This window comes from Dermacentor albipictus, unplaced genomic scaffold (assembly GCF_038994185.2).
Source record: "Dermacentor albipictus isolate Rhodes 1998 colony unplaced genomic scaffold, USDA_Dalb.pri_finalv2 scaffold_65, whole genome shotgun sequence".
Lineage (NCBI taxonomy): Eukaryota > Metazoa > Arthropoda > Arachnida > Ixodida > Ixodidae > Dermacentor > Dermacentor albipictus.
This window is the reverse complement of record NW_027225619.1, coordinates 139,581-155,807: the sequence shown is the minus strand read 5'-3', so window position 1 is coordinate 155,807 and position 16,227 is coordinate 139,581. Positions and strand designations below refer to the sequence as shown.

At 46.4% G+C, this 16,227-nt stretch overlaps 1 protein-coding gene across 1 annotated transcript in view; it reads left to right on the top strand.

Moving 5' to 3' along the window:
* LOC139053068 (nose resistant to fluoxetine protein 6-like) overlaps positions 1-16,227 on the top strand; it is a 126,619-nt gene that overhangs the window by 68,301 nt on the left and 42,091 nt on the right. Inside the window, exons 7-8 of the mRNA XM_070530219.1 lie at positions 1,323-1,416; positions 2,517-2,609. Coding sequence (XP_070386320.1) covers positions 1,323-1,416; positions 2,517-2,609 — 187 coding nt within the window. The remainder of the gene's footprint in view (positions 1-1,322; positions 1,417-2,516; positions 2,610-16,227) is intronic.

The following is a 16,227-nucleotide window of genomic DNA, read 5'->3' as shown; positions in this document are numbered from 1 at the left end:
CCGAGTCATGGCCGTGAGTAGAATTCGATTCGAATGAACCCAACTTTAATGATGAATTGAATTCTGGACTTGGACTTTCAGACAGAGAGCAAAACAAACAATCGCTCGCTGCTGTAGGCCGCTAGAGGCGATGTGCAAAATTGTGGTTTGGGCAGTCAGAATTAACATTAACAGAAAGAGAAGAAAAACAAAAAGTTGGGCAACAAGAGAAGACGGATAGATAGGTAAGCAGGTTAACCAGAGGTTGTTTCATTTCGCGACTTTTACGGAGGCAAGAGGTAAATGCATAGAAAAAGAAAGAGCACAGAGGAGCACAATCACAATCTATCGATAACAGGCAGCTCTCTCAGTCTCTAAGCCCATAGTCCTCAAGAACCTGATCAGCACAGTTATAATTTTATGTGGAGTACATTTGCGAACACTGACCTTAAACTTTATCTTGTAAGAGTAGAGAATTTTCCAGTCTGTGAAGCACTGCGCACAAAATTTACCTCTCCGCACTATAACTGGGTGGGTAACGAAAAGGCGTGCGAGAATCTCCCCACAGTTACATCGGTCGCCCATGGGGTTGTCTGCCGGTCCAGTGAGAAAGGCATATGAGTTCAAAAACGCAGGGTCGTTCAACAAATACTACAACATAGTCTCTTCGCGTCGTGTCAACCCAGATGGCAGACATAGGTTTATATAATGGAACAACAAATATCGACCAGGCATAGCTTTTGAGTCCCACAGTAGGAAAGCACATTCACGAGACATCAGTGTTGCCTAGCTGCAGTGGCAATTAGTGGAAGGAGAGTCAAAATGCACTGACTGCTCCCACGTGCAGACGTCATCCCCAATGGCACCGCAGTGTCCCGGGAGCCATTGAGAAAGTACGTTGTGCCCCTTGTCGTGGAGGTGGTGAGCGAAATATCCGAGATCAGATGTTAATTTTTGTCCATGGAACATCACGCTTTGTATGCTTTCGCGGGCTACCTTCGTGTCGCAGAAAACTGTCGAATCTTGGCGTGTCCAATTTGGACAATTTGGACACCCGAAAGGCCCAACTGTCCAATGTTGGTCCCTGCCTAGAACTTGCGAACCTCCCTGTCTTTTCGTCTATTTCTCCTCCTCCTTCTTCCTGCCGATACAAAGAACGTTTCAGTGTGTTTCGGGATGCACTTGCAAAGGATCATTTCCTTCACTCTACACGAATGCTCTTGAGCCATTGCAAATATAAATACATCAGAAATTTTCAATTTTTTTCTTTCGTGATTCTAACGGAAATAACTGAAAACAAGTGCCGTCTTCTTGTGTTGTGTGACTTTTTTATGCATGCGCAGGCTCTGGAAATAACATTCTCAGTATGGCTGGAAATGTGCTGTTCCAGCCCGTGATCAACTCATTCCTCTGCGTCGACTCGTTTTTTTTTCTTAGGTAAGGGGTTCAACACCGTTATGGGTTACCTTCTGACGCCTTCAACTACACTGCTTAAAGCGGGAAGCTAGTGCCTTCGGCTTTTCTGACGTTATTGTTATGGCCATCTAGTGACAGAGAGAAAAAAAGAAACAAGCTTGCAGTTCTCTGACGTCATAATAATGAGTTCGCATTCGTATTCTTACTCGTAATTTATTGTCGCTAGTGTGCTCCTTGTGAGCTCTTTTCCTTTGAAGAATACCAAGCATACACAACCAGCCACCTCTTGCAGATAAATGTTTGATGATTCATTGATGTAATTTAACGTCCCAAAGCAACAAATGGGGTTTGAGAGGCGCAGTAATAGGGATGGTGCGGGACGGGCCATCAAACATGTGACTTTGTTCTCAGCAGTGTAGCGGCATGGCAACTGAGTCTCACCGACAGTTTAATAAAGTGTTTATTTTTCTCACGAGGATATCGAGGATAGCTTGTTGGTACATGTCTATGTACTTAAGCAGTGTGGTAAACAGGACGTGAAATATAATATGATTGAAATAACTATAGCTACTCGTTCATTCAGTCCAAATTATTTGTATTTACGCAATGTTAGACGTGAAGTGCAAGACCATAATTCTCATCTGCAGATCTGAACTAGGTTAAAGATCGTGAGGAATCCAGAGACGCTTTCCTATAGACGGGAAACAACTTGTTGAGAGGTATCACGTGTATTAGTGAATGTAAGTTTGTCTTGCCCCGTTTCTTTGGCAGGGCCCTGAAGCTTTTTAATGTTGTTCGTGCCGTGTCTACGCGATGCATCAAAAATACATTAATGAAATGAACATATTACCGACTTGTCATGAAAGTAGATATTGTGGTATACCTTATGTTGAAATTCATATTCCGTGACTTTACATGTTTGCAAAATGACGCGTACACCATGGTAATGATATAGGAGTACACATCAAACTAGCATATCATAGATGGGGAAATAATAATAGCTGCGAATAGAGCTGCTCCATCTGCACTCAGATTTAGGAGCGATAGTACGCCACGTAGTAAGAGTATAAGAAAATCCATTGTTTCTGGTGCTCAACTTATTGTGGCATTTCTCTTTCCAGTGGATTCCTCCTCACGTTCAACCAGTGCAAGAATCCCGTAAGGACGGCGCCAGTGATTGACTTTCTTGGTAAACTTCTGGCTCGTTACTGGAGGTCAGTAACCTACGCTGTACGTAGGCAGTAACGTACTCTGAAACGTAGCTGTAAAAACGACCTCATGATTTTCCGTACTTTATTGATGGCGCAATGCGAACAAAAGATCACCAGCAGATATACTTAGGCATCCCTCTAACTTCTGACCTGAGACGGGACGCGCACCTTGCCAACGTGACCTCGAAGGCATTAGGCAAGCTATTTATCTCCGCAGATGTCTCCGCATCGCACCTACGTCGACTAAGCTTCTCGCATATACTACTTTCGTCAGACCGGTTTTGGAGTAGACTAACACAGTTTGGTTTCTCCACTCAGTAACTAATATAACGAAACTGGAAAAAGGTCAGCGAAAAGCGCTGCGGTTTATTTACAGCAAGTATAAGCGCAGAGACTCACCCACTAATCTTGCGGCTATATCGGGTTTAGCGACACTATCGTCAAGAGCGAAACAAGCACGGCTCAAATTTTTATTTACCTTGATTCAAAACTATTATAAGATAGACCTTAAAAATTGCGTATGTTTTTCGCAGCCACGGTCAACAGGACATAAACATGTACGCGCTATAACAGAATATGCATGGCCATAATGACACATTCATGTACTCTTGCTTCCCCCTCGTGATAAGGTAATGGAACCGCCTTGATCCATCAGTAATTTCTGCAGACTCATTATCTCAGTTCACATAACGTTAGAATCCAAGTAAAGCAATCTGTAACGCAGTCTTATTCAGACAATATGCTTTGCAACTCTTGTAAGCCATGTTGCTTATCGTGAAGGTGTTTACTGTAGTTTTTGTTCTCGTTTGCTATCACTTTCATGATGTCTTCTGTGTATTGCTGCACATGCCCTCGAGACATGTGATATATATATATATATATATATATATATATATATATATATATATATACATACACTTTTCTTGTTCTTTTGCGGTTCTTGTTTGCCTTATTGAGACGCAATTTGTACGTGCACTTTTATTACCATGTATTTCATGTTTGTAGGCTCGCCTGCTATGGTTCCTGATTCATTCATTCATTCATTCATTGATACTGTCAGCCCTCCTCGGGCTATTAAAGGAGTGGAGAATAAAAACAACAAAAAGATAAATAGAATGCGACCAAGCTACAAGCTTTGGCTCACAAAGCTTGTCTTATAATCGAAAAGTATGAACTACAACATACAAGGGAAAGTAATAAAGAAACCATTCACAATTTGGCACCGCATCGTCATAGACACAATAGGAGTCACACATGTAAAAATAAATGCATACATATTGGGTAATTCACTATGTGTTATTACATAAAATTGGGCTTTTAAGACTTTCCAAAAAGGTAGTTCAGGACTTCGAGGTTACAAGAGAGCCGGGTAACAAATTCCAGCCTTTATCGCCCTAGGAAAGAAACTGAACTTGAAACAATCATTGCGGGCGAGTGGAGGAGGAATGTACATACTATGACGATGCCTCGTTGACGCCTTCAGAGGAAGCTCAAAATAATCATCTGGTTTAATATCTACTTGATTGTGAATAACTTCGAAGAGGAATTTTAATCTGCCGTATTTAGTTCTGAACTCAAGTGGTGCTAGATCAACTAATTGACATAACTCTGTTGGAGAACAGATGCGACTATATTTATTAAATATAAACATGGCGGCTAGCCTCTGTGTTCGGTCAAGTTTAGAACAGTTAGTTATGGCGTGTGGGTCCCAAACTATTTTAGCATACTCAATAATTGGTCTTACTAGAGTTTTGTAAGCAAGACATATAATTTCAGGGGTTGCCCGATTGAGGTTCCGCCTCAAAGACCATAGGGCTCTAAGCGATTTCATGCACACATTTTCTGTGTGTGTATTCCAGCGTAAATCCGATGTAAAGGTTAAACCCAAGTATTTGTGTTTTTCAACGTTCTCGAGTTTGTTGTCATCAATGTAGTACGAGTAAGTAAGGGTACACTTTTTACGTGAAATAGACATAGACACTGATTTTTGAGGGTTTATGACCATTTGCCGATCGTCGCACCATTTTTTAAATTTTTTGTAGATTTGAGTTAAGTTCTTGGCCTTGTCTTGATTGAATTTTGTTGTAAATGACGCAGTCATCCGCAAACAAGCGCAATGGTACAGTGATGTCATTAGGCATATCATTAATAAATACGAGAAATAAGAGTGGTCCTATTACCGTGCCCTGAGGTACACCAGACTCTACAAGTGAGGGTACAGACTGGCAGTTTCCAATTTGAACATACTGTTCTCTGCAATGAAGGTAAGACGCGAACCATTTCGTGATTGCGGGATTTTTCAATATGGCATATATTTTATGTAATAACTTAGGGAGAGAAACTCTATCAAACGCCTTTGCAAAGTCTAGGTACACTATGTCGGTTTGGCCACGTGAATTATTGGTTTTGGAGAGTTCATGTACAATTTCGATAAGTTGAGTTGTCGTGGAGAGTTCTCTTCTGAACCCATGTTGACGGTTCTATAATACATTATGGTAATCCAGATATTTAATTAAATGTTGTGATACAATGTGCTCCAGTAATTTTGAACATGCGATGGTAAGGGAAATTGGGCGGTAGTTGACGTCTGCTGTTGCGCCGCCTTTGTGTATTGGTACGATTTTGGCACGCTTCCAAGGACTGGGGAAACAGCCGGTAGTAATAGATGAGCGAAATATAATGGCAAGATATTTTGAAACCCACGCTGCATACCTGTATAAAAATTCGTTGGGTATTTCATCTGGTCCACGCGATTTTTTAATAATGTTGAGGAGCAAGTTAAGAATTCCTTCTTCACTAATTACTATATCCTCTATTAGGACCCTATCTAAGGTATCTACAAAGTGCGGAACCATACCGTTATCTCGCGTAAAAACAGACGAGAAAAAATCACTGAAGCTGTCAACCTGTTTATCGTTATTTTGGCTCACATTCACGTGTGGTCGCTTATCCTTAAGATTTATGTAGCGCCAAAATTTTCCGGGGTCTTCTGCAAGAAATTTTTAAGTGTGATGCTATAAAACCTGTTATTGCTCTCCTGAACAAGTTGTTTTAACTGTTTACTTAGTTGTCGAATGCGTTCGTTATATTGGGAGGTGGAGTTTTGCAAACGGGCTTCTCGTTTCCTTTTCAGTTTCCTTTTAATATGTATAATTTCCTTCGTCGTCCATGGAGTTTTCTTCCTGACAATTTTGCGGCGCTGGGGGACAAAACGTTCGGTGCACTGTCGTACAATGTTTGAATAAGTGTTCCACAGCAGGTCTGTACTGCCTCCGGAACGATAATGCATTAAAAACTTGTCGAGGGACCGTTCTACGAAGTCAAGTGCACCGACTTCATCAGCAGCATGAAAGTCTAGAATGAACTTCTTTGAATGAGTACTCGGCATGTTTGCAGTAACGGTTAAAGATAATAAAACCATATTATGGTCGGATAGACCCTCTGCAACTTCACAACAGACAAGAGAAGACATCAAGCCTGGCGATACAAAAACCAAATCAAGAATTGAGGACGTCGTCCGCATACTCGTGTGTAATCCGCTACAACCTGGGTTAGCTCGTAACAAAGTGCAAGCTCTAGTAGTTGTTCACAACTGGTGACTTCAACCGGCCCAGGGGATTGGGATAGCCAATCAATCCCTGGTAAGTTAAAGGCACCTAGGATCAGAATGTTATCGCCTTGGTGCAGATTCGAATCCATAAAGTTCCTCAGTTGAAACAACGCATCTATGGGGCAACCGGGGGGACGGTACACACCACCTATGAAAACTGTACGGCTGCCTAAGTTAGTTTAAATCCATACAGCTTCAATATCACTCTCAACCGGCGGAATCGTGAATGAAATGTTGCTTTTAATCATAATGGCAACACCACCACCCCTTCTCCCTCGATCTTTTCTTATTACTATGTACCCGGAAGGTGTTATTTCTGCATCGCATATGTCCGTGTGTAACCATGTTTCAGTTATGACCAGGATGTCTGGGTCATGTTCCAAAACAGCACATTCCAAAGCGTCGGCCTTGTTCACCAGGCTTCTGGCATTTAAATTTATGATTTTAAAATCAGAGGGTTCGGGGTGACGAGTTCATGCCGTAGTTTTATCGAGAGAGGTGTGCCGGTTGCGCCGCTCGTTTGTTACGTCATTCCAAGTGTACATAGTTCTATCAACTCGGAGCTTGTCAAAAAATAATTTAACATTGGCACCCTTAATTCTTTCTTCTTCCGATGATTTCCAAGGTTTCTTGCGGATTTCAACGACTCGCTTAGAAATGTCTTCATTAATGCTAAATTGTGTACCTCGGAGTTTCCTGCAGTTGCTCAACATTCTAACTTTATCTAGGAAGTCCATAACTCTAATAATAATCGGACGACTTTGACCAGGGATTTTCTTTCCTAACCTATGTATTCGTTCGATCGCGTTTAGTTTTTGTTTTAGTATACCTCCAATGATTTCCTCATTCATCTTTTTCATCAAAATTTCATCTGTTTCGGAGTCTTCCTCCTCTACTCCTCTTATGATAAGGTTATTTCGCCTAGAGCGGTTATCCAAGTCCTCAGTTTGTCTTCTCGAGGCAGCCACGTGCACATCTAGTATCTCAACGCAACTTTCCCCTTTGGCAAGCCTGTTCTCAATTTGGTCCAGGCTCTGTGACTTCTTTTCAATATCAACAAGCTTACTTTGAATTTGCGTTATGTTTAATTCCGATTATACCTGTTTTTGTTAAATTTCAGTAATTTTTTACAAAATTTCTTTTTGGTTCTGAAGCATTCCTCTAACCATATCCTCCAGCGGAGGTCCAGGGTTTTCTTCTACATCTCCGGAAAGCATAAGTAACAGGCTTGCCATTGAAAACACATCATTCAAAGAATCCAGCACTATTCGTGGACACGGCAACACAATAAGGCGTAAGGAATTGCTATAGCCTATTTTTCGACTACCAAACTGCACGAAGAGCGGCTCATTAGGTGTCATTGTCATGACAGGGTTGCCGTGTCCGCTGAAGAATGCAGGCGCTGGTAGCCCTTTTAATCCCAACGGCGAGGCGATCCACTTATCCGTGAGTGACGTCATCGTAGCTTTGCGCGGTCCTCCGTGGGCATCATGCGCATGCGCAGCAGCTGAGATTGTTGGGGGTGTAGAAAACGTATCGAAAGCGTTGTCGAAACGAAGCGGCACCGGAGTTCCCAATTCAGCGCCACGCCACCAGCATCCGTCGCTTGTCGAAGTCGTTATTCCCGAGGCCGAAGCGAGAACAAGGCATCCAGCGGCAATCTGCATAAAGAGCGGCACATTAGGTGTCATCGTCACGACAGGGTTGCCGTGTCCACTCTGGCAGTATCGAAAATAAATAAATAAATAAATAAATAAATAAATGAATAAATAAGGCACCCACTTATAGAGTACCACATAGGCTGGACAAATTGGAATAATTGCTTAGTCGATGGTTTACAAGTATGCGTACGTGTAGCTTAGGAATCATTGCTCTTGCGTGAAGCTGTCGCGTTTAACGTTACCTGTTGCACGACATTTCCAGGGTTTTTCGGAACGCTGTTCATTGCGAACTTACGAAAATAGGAATAACTGAAGCAAAGAAAACATGTTTGCATATTCAAAGCCTTTTCTGCTTCTCGCAGAAATATCGTTTTCGGTTGGCAATTTCGCATTGAGGACCACTTCGACTGTAAAATGTGTATAGCTTCCAAACAAAGAAACCAGAAGGAAAATTTTCAAAATAGAACTTCGTATAAATAGAGCGGTATCGATATCTGCCAGATTACCTATGCCATCTTCAAGTACGTCATTATACTTCGACGCAACTATAATAATGTCACCCATCATCTTGCGCATACATTGCATCACATCCATTCGTTTTCTATATCGCTTACCCGCCGTGGTTGCTTAGTGGCCGTGGTGTTGGGCTGCCAAGCGCGAGGACGCGGGATCGAATCCTCCACAGCGGCCACATTTCGATGGTGGGAAAATGCGAAAACACCAGGTACTTAGATTTAGGTGCACGTTAAAGAACCCCAAGTGGTCCGAATTTCCGGAGACCCTCACTATGGTGTGCCTCATTATGAGATCGTAGTTTTGGCACGTAAAACCCCATAACTTATTTTTTTTCCATCTCTTTTTTTTCGTCTGCAACATTCATTCATTATGCCATCACGGAACGAGAGACTTGCCTAACTGAACGTTTTGACTTGCTATGTAACGTGTTTGCATGTAAAATGAGACATGGCACAGCTGTCATGAGAAGAGCTGCTCGACGTCACGCTGCGTTGGCCTTCAGATAGGATAGGAAATAGGCAGCGGTAAGGAAGCGAGAGGCAGTGTACAAATAGCACCTTCTAACCTTTAACGAGGCTAACACGTAAGCAGGCATAATACGGCGAACAGCGCGTAAACGGCACATGGGATTGAGGGAACGGATGACAATTCCCAACTAATGTTTATCGCCCAATGACGAAATATATGCTAGAGAAAAACGTTGCCAAAGCCAAACAAAAAAGTAAAGGCCGAAAAATTATTACATCATTGACTAGGAGATTTGGCGCACGCGGTGGAGGTAGACGTAACCACGTAGATGAGCAACCTCCTTGTCAAGTAGTTTAATCGATGGCGTGCTGAGGCAGGAACGGCCGTGCTGGACATTCTTAGGTACCTCGATGACCTTGCGTGTCCGCTTATCGCCGTGCCTGTTGGGGATCGCGGCGTCGTTGGCTTTTACCCGCATGAGCGGCAATGCAAGGCTCTTGAAGGCTAGAATTGGCCACAGCTCGGTGAGATGCCATAAACGAACCTCGTGATGCAGCTGATGAAGGGTGTCTGTTGCTTCTTTTCATGTTCTCTGTTCGGAAGGCCCTTCCTGGTGGATGTTCCTACATAAGGCGTTCAGCTTGCTTGAAGCGAAAACTGCTAGTGACACGCGCACCCTACTCGCGGCCTTCTTCAACCTGTTGAGCACTCCATGTTGTCATCCCTGATGTGCATTCCTTAATGTATTATTTGTCACATTTAAACCAGTTACAAGATGCGCCTCATAACAATACTAAGAAAAATAGATAAGTAAAAAAAGGACCGTCCTTCCACTACAGTGAAGAGGGCTGCAAGCGAAGCTCGGTATGCGCGGCTCTTCATTGTCGTGACGCCTCGGCATCGCGCTCCCTCATGGCGAGGTCGGCAAGTCGACGAAGAGCCCTTCCTTGAGCGAGTTCCCGGTGGCGTTCATAAAAGACCGCCTGTTCTACGTTGGAACACACGACGCATGGCCCACTCCCGTACCGTTTCTTCAGCGCACCCTGCACTTCGCCAGAATGAACCAAACGTGGCCTCCGCATCTAACTGCCGGGCCTGAACTGGCGGGAAACGGCGGGCGCGAGGCGAGCGAACTTGCGATCACTGCCTTTCTCTCCTCCGGAGGGAAGGGACGCCTGTGATTGGCTCGCGCCTTGCGCTGCGTCTACTTCTTCGTGCATTTAAACCACCGCTTTAGAAGGTGTGCACAATGAACCGACAGTGCACGGATAAGGGGTCCTATAACGTAAAACTATTCCAATATCTTTTTATTCCAATCTCCTGACGTCAAATATACGTAACCGCCGACGCAAGCCTGCGGCGGTGACTCACAGGGTTGTCTGAACAGACCAATCAAACGCTCTCCTCGTTCACAGGAGGTCACTTTCGTTTGCTTGAAAAACGAATAACATTGGCTACACTAAGTAGCTTGTCTTATGTAATTGGCTGACAAGAGGCGCGGATCACGGTCAAGTGGAGAGGCATTCGATGGAGCCAAACTATTGCAATGAAAATCGATAACCGGATGAAGAGGGTGGTGCCGGCGTGTGCGATTGGTCCGCTTTCCCTTACTTAGCTTGTGGTGGCTGGTCGAAAATCGTGGCGGCATGCAACGGAAGCTTAAGAATGACGCTAAAAGGGATCCTCAGCAAAGAAGAATTGGCAGAACGGGTCGTAAACATGCCTAAAGTGCTCGAAAACGTTACGCAGCCATGCAAGAAGTTTTATTATACGCAAATAAACACATGCTCTACGGCAAGTGCGAGTAGCCAGTGCCTGAGCGATCGGCAGCAGGCATCTTTTATCCCTTTCGAAACGGGGTAGCCTGCCGCTAGTCAGAAGCAAGTTCAGTTTTGTTCGGCATATTAATGCATCTTTAATGCGTACACGACACTTTGACGTGGCGAGTTTTTGCGGTTTTTTGACGCTGCGTGACAGACAGGTAAAGTGGGTGCAGCCCAAAAGCTTTTGACGAATAGCTGAGGGCAAATGGCGAAAAGGCGTCGAGTCAGAAATAACAATTTTTCTTTTGTTCGGCGAAATCATGCATAATCAGTGTGTACAAGTGATATCAGATGGGAAGCTATCGTGGTTTTCGTGACATCGCGTGACAGACAGGTAAAATGGGGGTGGTCCAGAAAAACGTTTGAGCAATCGCGGACGGCTGATTACAGAATTGGAATAGTTTTACGTTATAGCGCCCAAGGGCAATGTTGAAAAGGTAGCATCGACAATACAGGAATTTGGCAGCGTATCAGGAGCACGAACGAACTCGAAAAGTTTAAGCTTATATGGGTTGGCTCATGGTGCTATACACCAGAACTGTTTCGAGGCGTTATGTGGACTGATGTCCCGCCAAAGTATCTCGGCGTGCCGCTAGACGCATATAAATTGGAAAACACACTACTGGTAAGAACGGGTTTCGGCCTTGAAAAGTTAGGCCCAGACATTCGTTCCACACTGACTTTCTATTATTGGAAAAGCCGAATCCTGCAATAAGTTCTTGGCAACAAATTTTTCTATGTATTGCATGTTATTCATTGAACCAGGTTCTACATCCAACGCTTTCGCCGAATCTTTGCAACCTTCGTATGGTCTTCAACTTTTCAGCCCTTGAGGCGAGACAATATTTTTAGGCCTCCTAGTGAAGTTGGCTGGGCTTTGTACAGCTTCATGTGCGGCAAATAATGTCTCGTTTTTTTTTCTTTTTCGTGATACTTCGCATCCTATAATTCGGTCATTCATGCAAGTCGCACTTGTTAATGCGTTCCCTTATTTAGTTGTTTCTTCCACGTTTTCTTCGCGTTTATGCTTGCGGGACTTAATGCAAGAAGTTTACTTGGCGGTTCGTTTCCTGACAGTTCGGTTCTCCTCTGAACTCTTGTAGTATGTGTCGCGTAAAAAGTTATACAAAGATTTACTGTCCATGCTATTTCGGCCTCCATTATACCCGTCGCTCTGCATTAAAGGACCAGGCCACGACGTACTAAAGTGAGTTCGTAAAATGTATATATCCCCTTGCGGCAAAACATTCTTTTATAAAGTTGACAGTGTAACCGTACCGGTAAAAACATGGCTACAGATGAAGGGCATCTTTGTATCTTCTGTTAACTGTCGCCTTTGTGATGCGCCAGAGACAATTGAACATTGCTTTATTAGCTGCACAGAGGTCATCCAATTTTGCGATGTCTCCGAACGGACTTTTAAAAAGACTTTGAGATTAACACTCATAATGTGCGATACCTGCTGCCGGCCTCTGAAATATTGCGCCTTTCTATATGTTTTTTCTCATGGGAATGCATAGTTTGTGGAAAACGCGAATGATGGACCGAAACGCCGAAACGTTTGTACCTACAAGGGTATATTTCATCCAGATGACACCTAAAACATGTTTATGATGGACTCGATATCAACCGGACTGGTACCCCATTTTGGTGAGGTACATAACCTTACCACCCTTCTAAAGTGAAATCAACGTTTTTACCCAGAGTATGAACGCTCCTTTTTCTGTGTGGGTCTTTCATTGTGCACCCTTTTATCTGACTATGCACTTGGGAGAGAGAGTACTCTCCCTCCCAAGTGTTTATCTTTCTTTTTCGGTGCAATAATGTATTTATTAGATCCCAACCAGCTCGCCCTGCAACAAGTTGTACTCAACGTCACATTCGGAGGTCAAACACAGCAAAAGTAATGCTCAAAAGTTGCAGAGGCTATAGTATGCTAAACCTCAATATTGCAAAAAGGCAGAACTTGTGGCTGGGCGTGCTAACGCGATTTTTTGCGAATTTTTTAGAAATGTACTAAGAAAGGACGCAACGCGCAAAGAACGAGACAGTACGTAACGAACGTACTGCCCCATTTTAGAGTAAATCTTTTAACCTCTCGGTGGTCGGCATTTCTCGTGTCCACCCGTGGGCAGAAATTATCATCAGCAGCAACGGCTCATACCCCCCTGTCAAAGATTGGTGGTGAGGGAATTCTCACTCTCCGGACCGGAGGGGTTGGGATGACAACAAACCCAACCCGCGTGCGTTTATTTTGGGTTCGACTGCTGACCGGCGATAAGGTCCACGCCTGATCGACGGTGAACCAGAGGCATGAGACGGGAGGTGACGTCAAACACACACACGTTCAATTTATTAAAATGAAATCAGGCGCGAGATATACTCGAAAAAAGAAACATACAAATCACAAGTAGCGGGTCCTAGCTCGCGGAAGGCGTGCGGGTCACACAACACACGCCCTAACGCCACTCGCACGACACTAAGCCCACCACGTGGGAACCATTGACACTCGCGAAATAACAAAAAATCCGCGACAAAAATGAAAAATATACGCGACAATAAATACGGCAAACACTACACTAACAGAACATACAAAAATTAACACGCGATGGATAAACAAATGAAAGATTAAACATGATTAGAGAAGAGAGCCCAGCGGAAAGTTCTGAGAGGAGGCTGGAACACGAGGCTTATCTAGGGCGTGCTTGCCGAGGTCCCGATCTGAAGAGCGTCGGGCTGCTGCAAACTCGCTGCCGAAGATCCTGACGGACTTGCACCTTCTGTCACTCGACCGGCGAAGACTTCGGCCTGGAGATCTCAGCCTACCGACCACATCTTCAGCTGTCCCCCGGTGCCCGACCAAACTGCTCCGTCTTCCAAGCCGCTCTGCCGCTCGCCGAGCTGCCTCGTCCCTCCGCCGCGCTCAGGCGACACACGTGACCAAACCGGTCTGGCGAGCTCAAGGACAATGGGAAGCTCTCTTCTCCATCGCCGTGCAAGCGGCGTTGCTGCTGCTGCGGCAATGGCGGCCATCTTGAGAGGGTCGCGGGCATGCACTCTGTGACACCACCCCGACGACAAGAATGTTATTCTAATAACATTCAAACTAACACATAGTCATACACGCGCACCTTAAGGAGACCGCACTCCCCACGCACTCGAAGGTCACGCGCACAATCACGTCGTCGTGTGGGTCACGGTTCGTGAAGTCCTTCGCCGCGCACATCGCCGCCTCGCTCTCGGCCCGTCAGTGCAGTCGACAGCCCAACTCAAACGCAAAAGAACAGAAAACTAGCGATAAAAAAATGGTCCCGAGAATACACAGATTCGAAATACATGCGATACGGTATTGTCCCCTTGGGCCCTGTAACTGGCGCAACCCACGGCAGAGCCGGTACGCGCACTCTACAGGCAACACGTATCACACACACAAAAGAAAACAAACAAAAAAATAGATCGGTGAATGGAAGCGCCGAAAAATGCACGAATTACACAACTCGGTACAAGATAACAATAACATGGCCGGACCAGCAAACGAGACGATCAATTATGGGCAGGCTGTCCTTCTAAATTCTCGCTTCTCTTTTAGTCGCACTCGCTGAGGTCGCATTCCTGCTATTGCCCAAGCACTGCCGGCGCAAAGCTGGCGAGACACAAAATGCGCCCCGCAGCGACATGCCGCTTCGCGCCTCGGCTGCCTTCTTTTGCCTCGCTGCTTGTAGTACACTGACCCCTGCCTAGTCCTCACCCACGCACAGCGCATGAGCAAGCGGGTGCCACGAAGGGCGCGGCTCAGTGGTACCTGCCGTCGATGAGCGGAATATATCGCTCGCGCTCTCTTTCGCGGCGACGAGCAACGCTCCGCGACCGCCAGGCTCTGTCGACGCCTCTGTGACCTCTGCGTCGTTTTGCGCGGCCTCTTCCTCACTCTCCGGTGTCTGCCAGGGGTCCGCACCTCGCGCCCCTGCGGTGTGTGGTAACTCGCCAGCCTCCGCCGCGCCACACACTTCGCCGCCGCTCTCGGCTTGTGATGTCGGCACCATTTGCCTGCGCGGCGGCTGACGTTTTTCGTGGCCAGCCTCTGACCATCGTCACCTACCACACCGCCTGATTCCCGAAGCACCGGCCTCTCGTTCGCTTCGAGGGCCCCGGCACCGAAGGGCTTAGGCACGAGGGAGGATACGGGCTGTACACGAACCTGCGCAAGGCTCACTCCAGAGGGATGAGGTTGGTCAGCGGCGGCGGTCGAGCCCGGCAGGCACTCTGTGTCCGAATGCTCTCGACACGGCCCTCCCTCGCGCGCAACAGCGCAATTTCCCTCCCTAACTCGAGGACGCGCTGGGAAGACCGTGCCTCATCGCACTCATCCGCCTCGCGTTGTTGCAGCTCTCGCGCTTTCCTGCGCTCGCAACGATCCGCCTCTTCTTTGGAGCGTATGTCGCGCACAAACTCCCGAAGCGCTGGCCCCTCAAGGCCCATCTGCATTCCGACGGCCACGATGCGCTCCAATTCATCGAGCAGCGCATCAGCCATATCTCGGCCTTCTCCCGCTCTCGGCGGTACGCGTCTGTTCCGCCCGCTATGCCTCGTGGTCACGGAAGATCGCGGTCAGCGAGTCCTGTCGTGCGGACGCCAGTTGTCAAAGATTGGTGGTGAGGGAATTCGCACTCTCCGGACCGGAGGGGTTGGGGCGACAACAAACCCAACCCGCGTGCGTTTATTTTGGGTTCGACTGCTGACCGGCGATAAGGTCCACGCCTGATCGACCGTGAACCAGAGGCATGAGACGGGAGGCGACGTACCACACACACGTTCAATTTAATAAAATGAAATCAGGCGCGAGATATACTCGAAAAAAGAAACATACAAATCACAAGTAGCGGGTCCTAGCTCGCGGAAGGCGTGCGGGTCACACTACACACGCCCTAACGCCACTCGCGCGACACTAAGCCCACCACGTGGGAACCATTGACACTCGCGAAATAAAAAAAAAATCCGCGACACAAATGAAAAATATACGCGACAATAAATACGGCAAACACTACGCTAACAGAACATACAAAAATTAACACGCGATGGATAAACAAATGAAAGATTAAACGTGATTAGCAAAGAGAGTCCGGCGGAAAGTTCTGAGAGCGGGCTGAAACACGAGGCTTATCTGGTGCGTGCTTGCCGAGGTCCCGATCTGAAGAGCGTCGGGCTGCTGCAACCTCGCTGCCGAAGATCCTGACGGATTTGCACCGTCTGTCGCTCGACCGGTGAAGACTTCGGCCTGGAGATCTCAGCCTGCCGACCACATCTTCAGATGTCTCCCGGTGCCCGACCAACCTGCTCCGTCTTCCTAGCCGCTCTGCCGCTCGCTGAGCCGCCTCGTCCCTCCGCCGCGCTCAGGCGACACACGTGACCAAACCGGTCTGGCGAGCTCAGGGACAATGGGAAGCTCTCTTCCCCATCGCCGTGCAAGCGGCGGTGCTGCTGCTGCGGCAATGGTGGCCATCTTGAGAGGGGCGCGGGCATGCACTCTGTGACGCCCCTAAGCA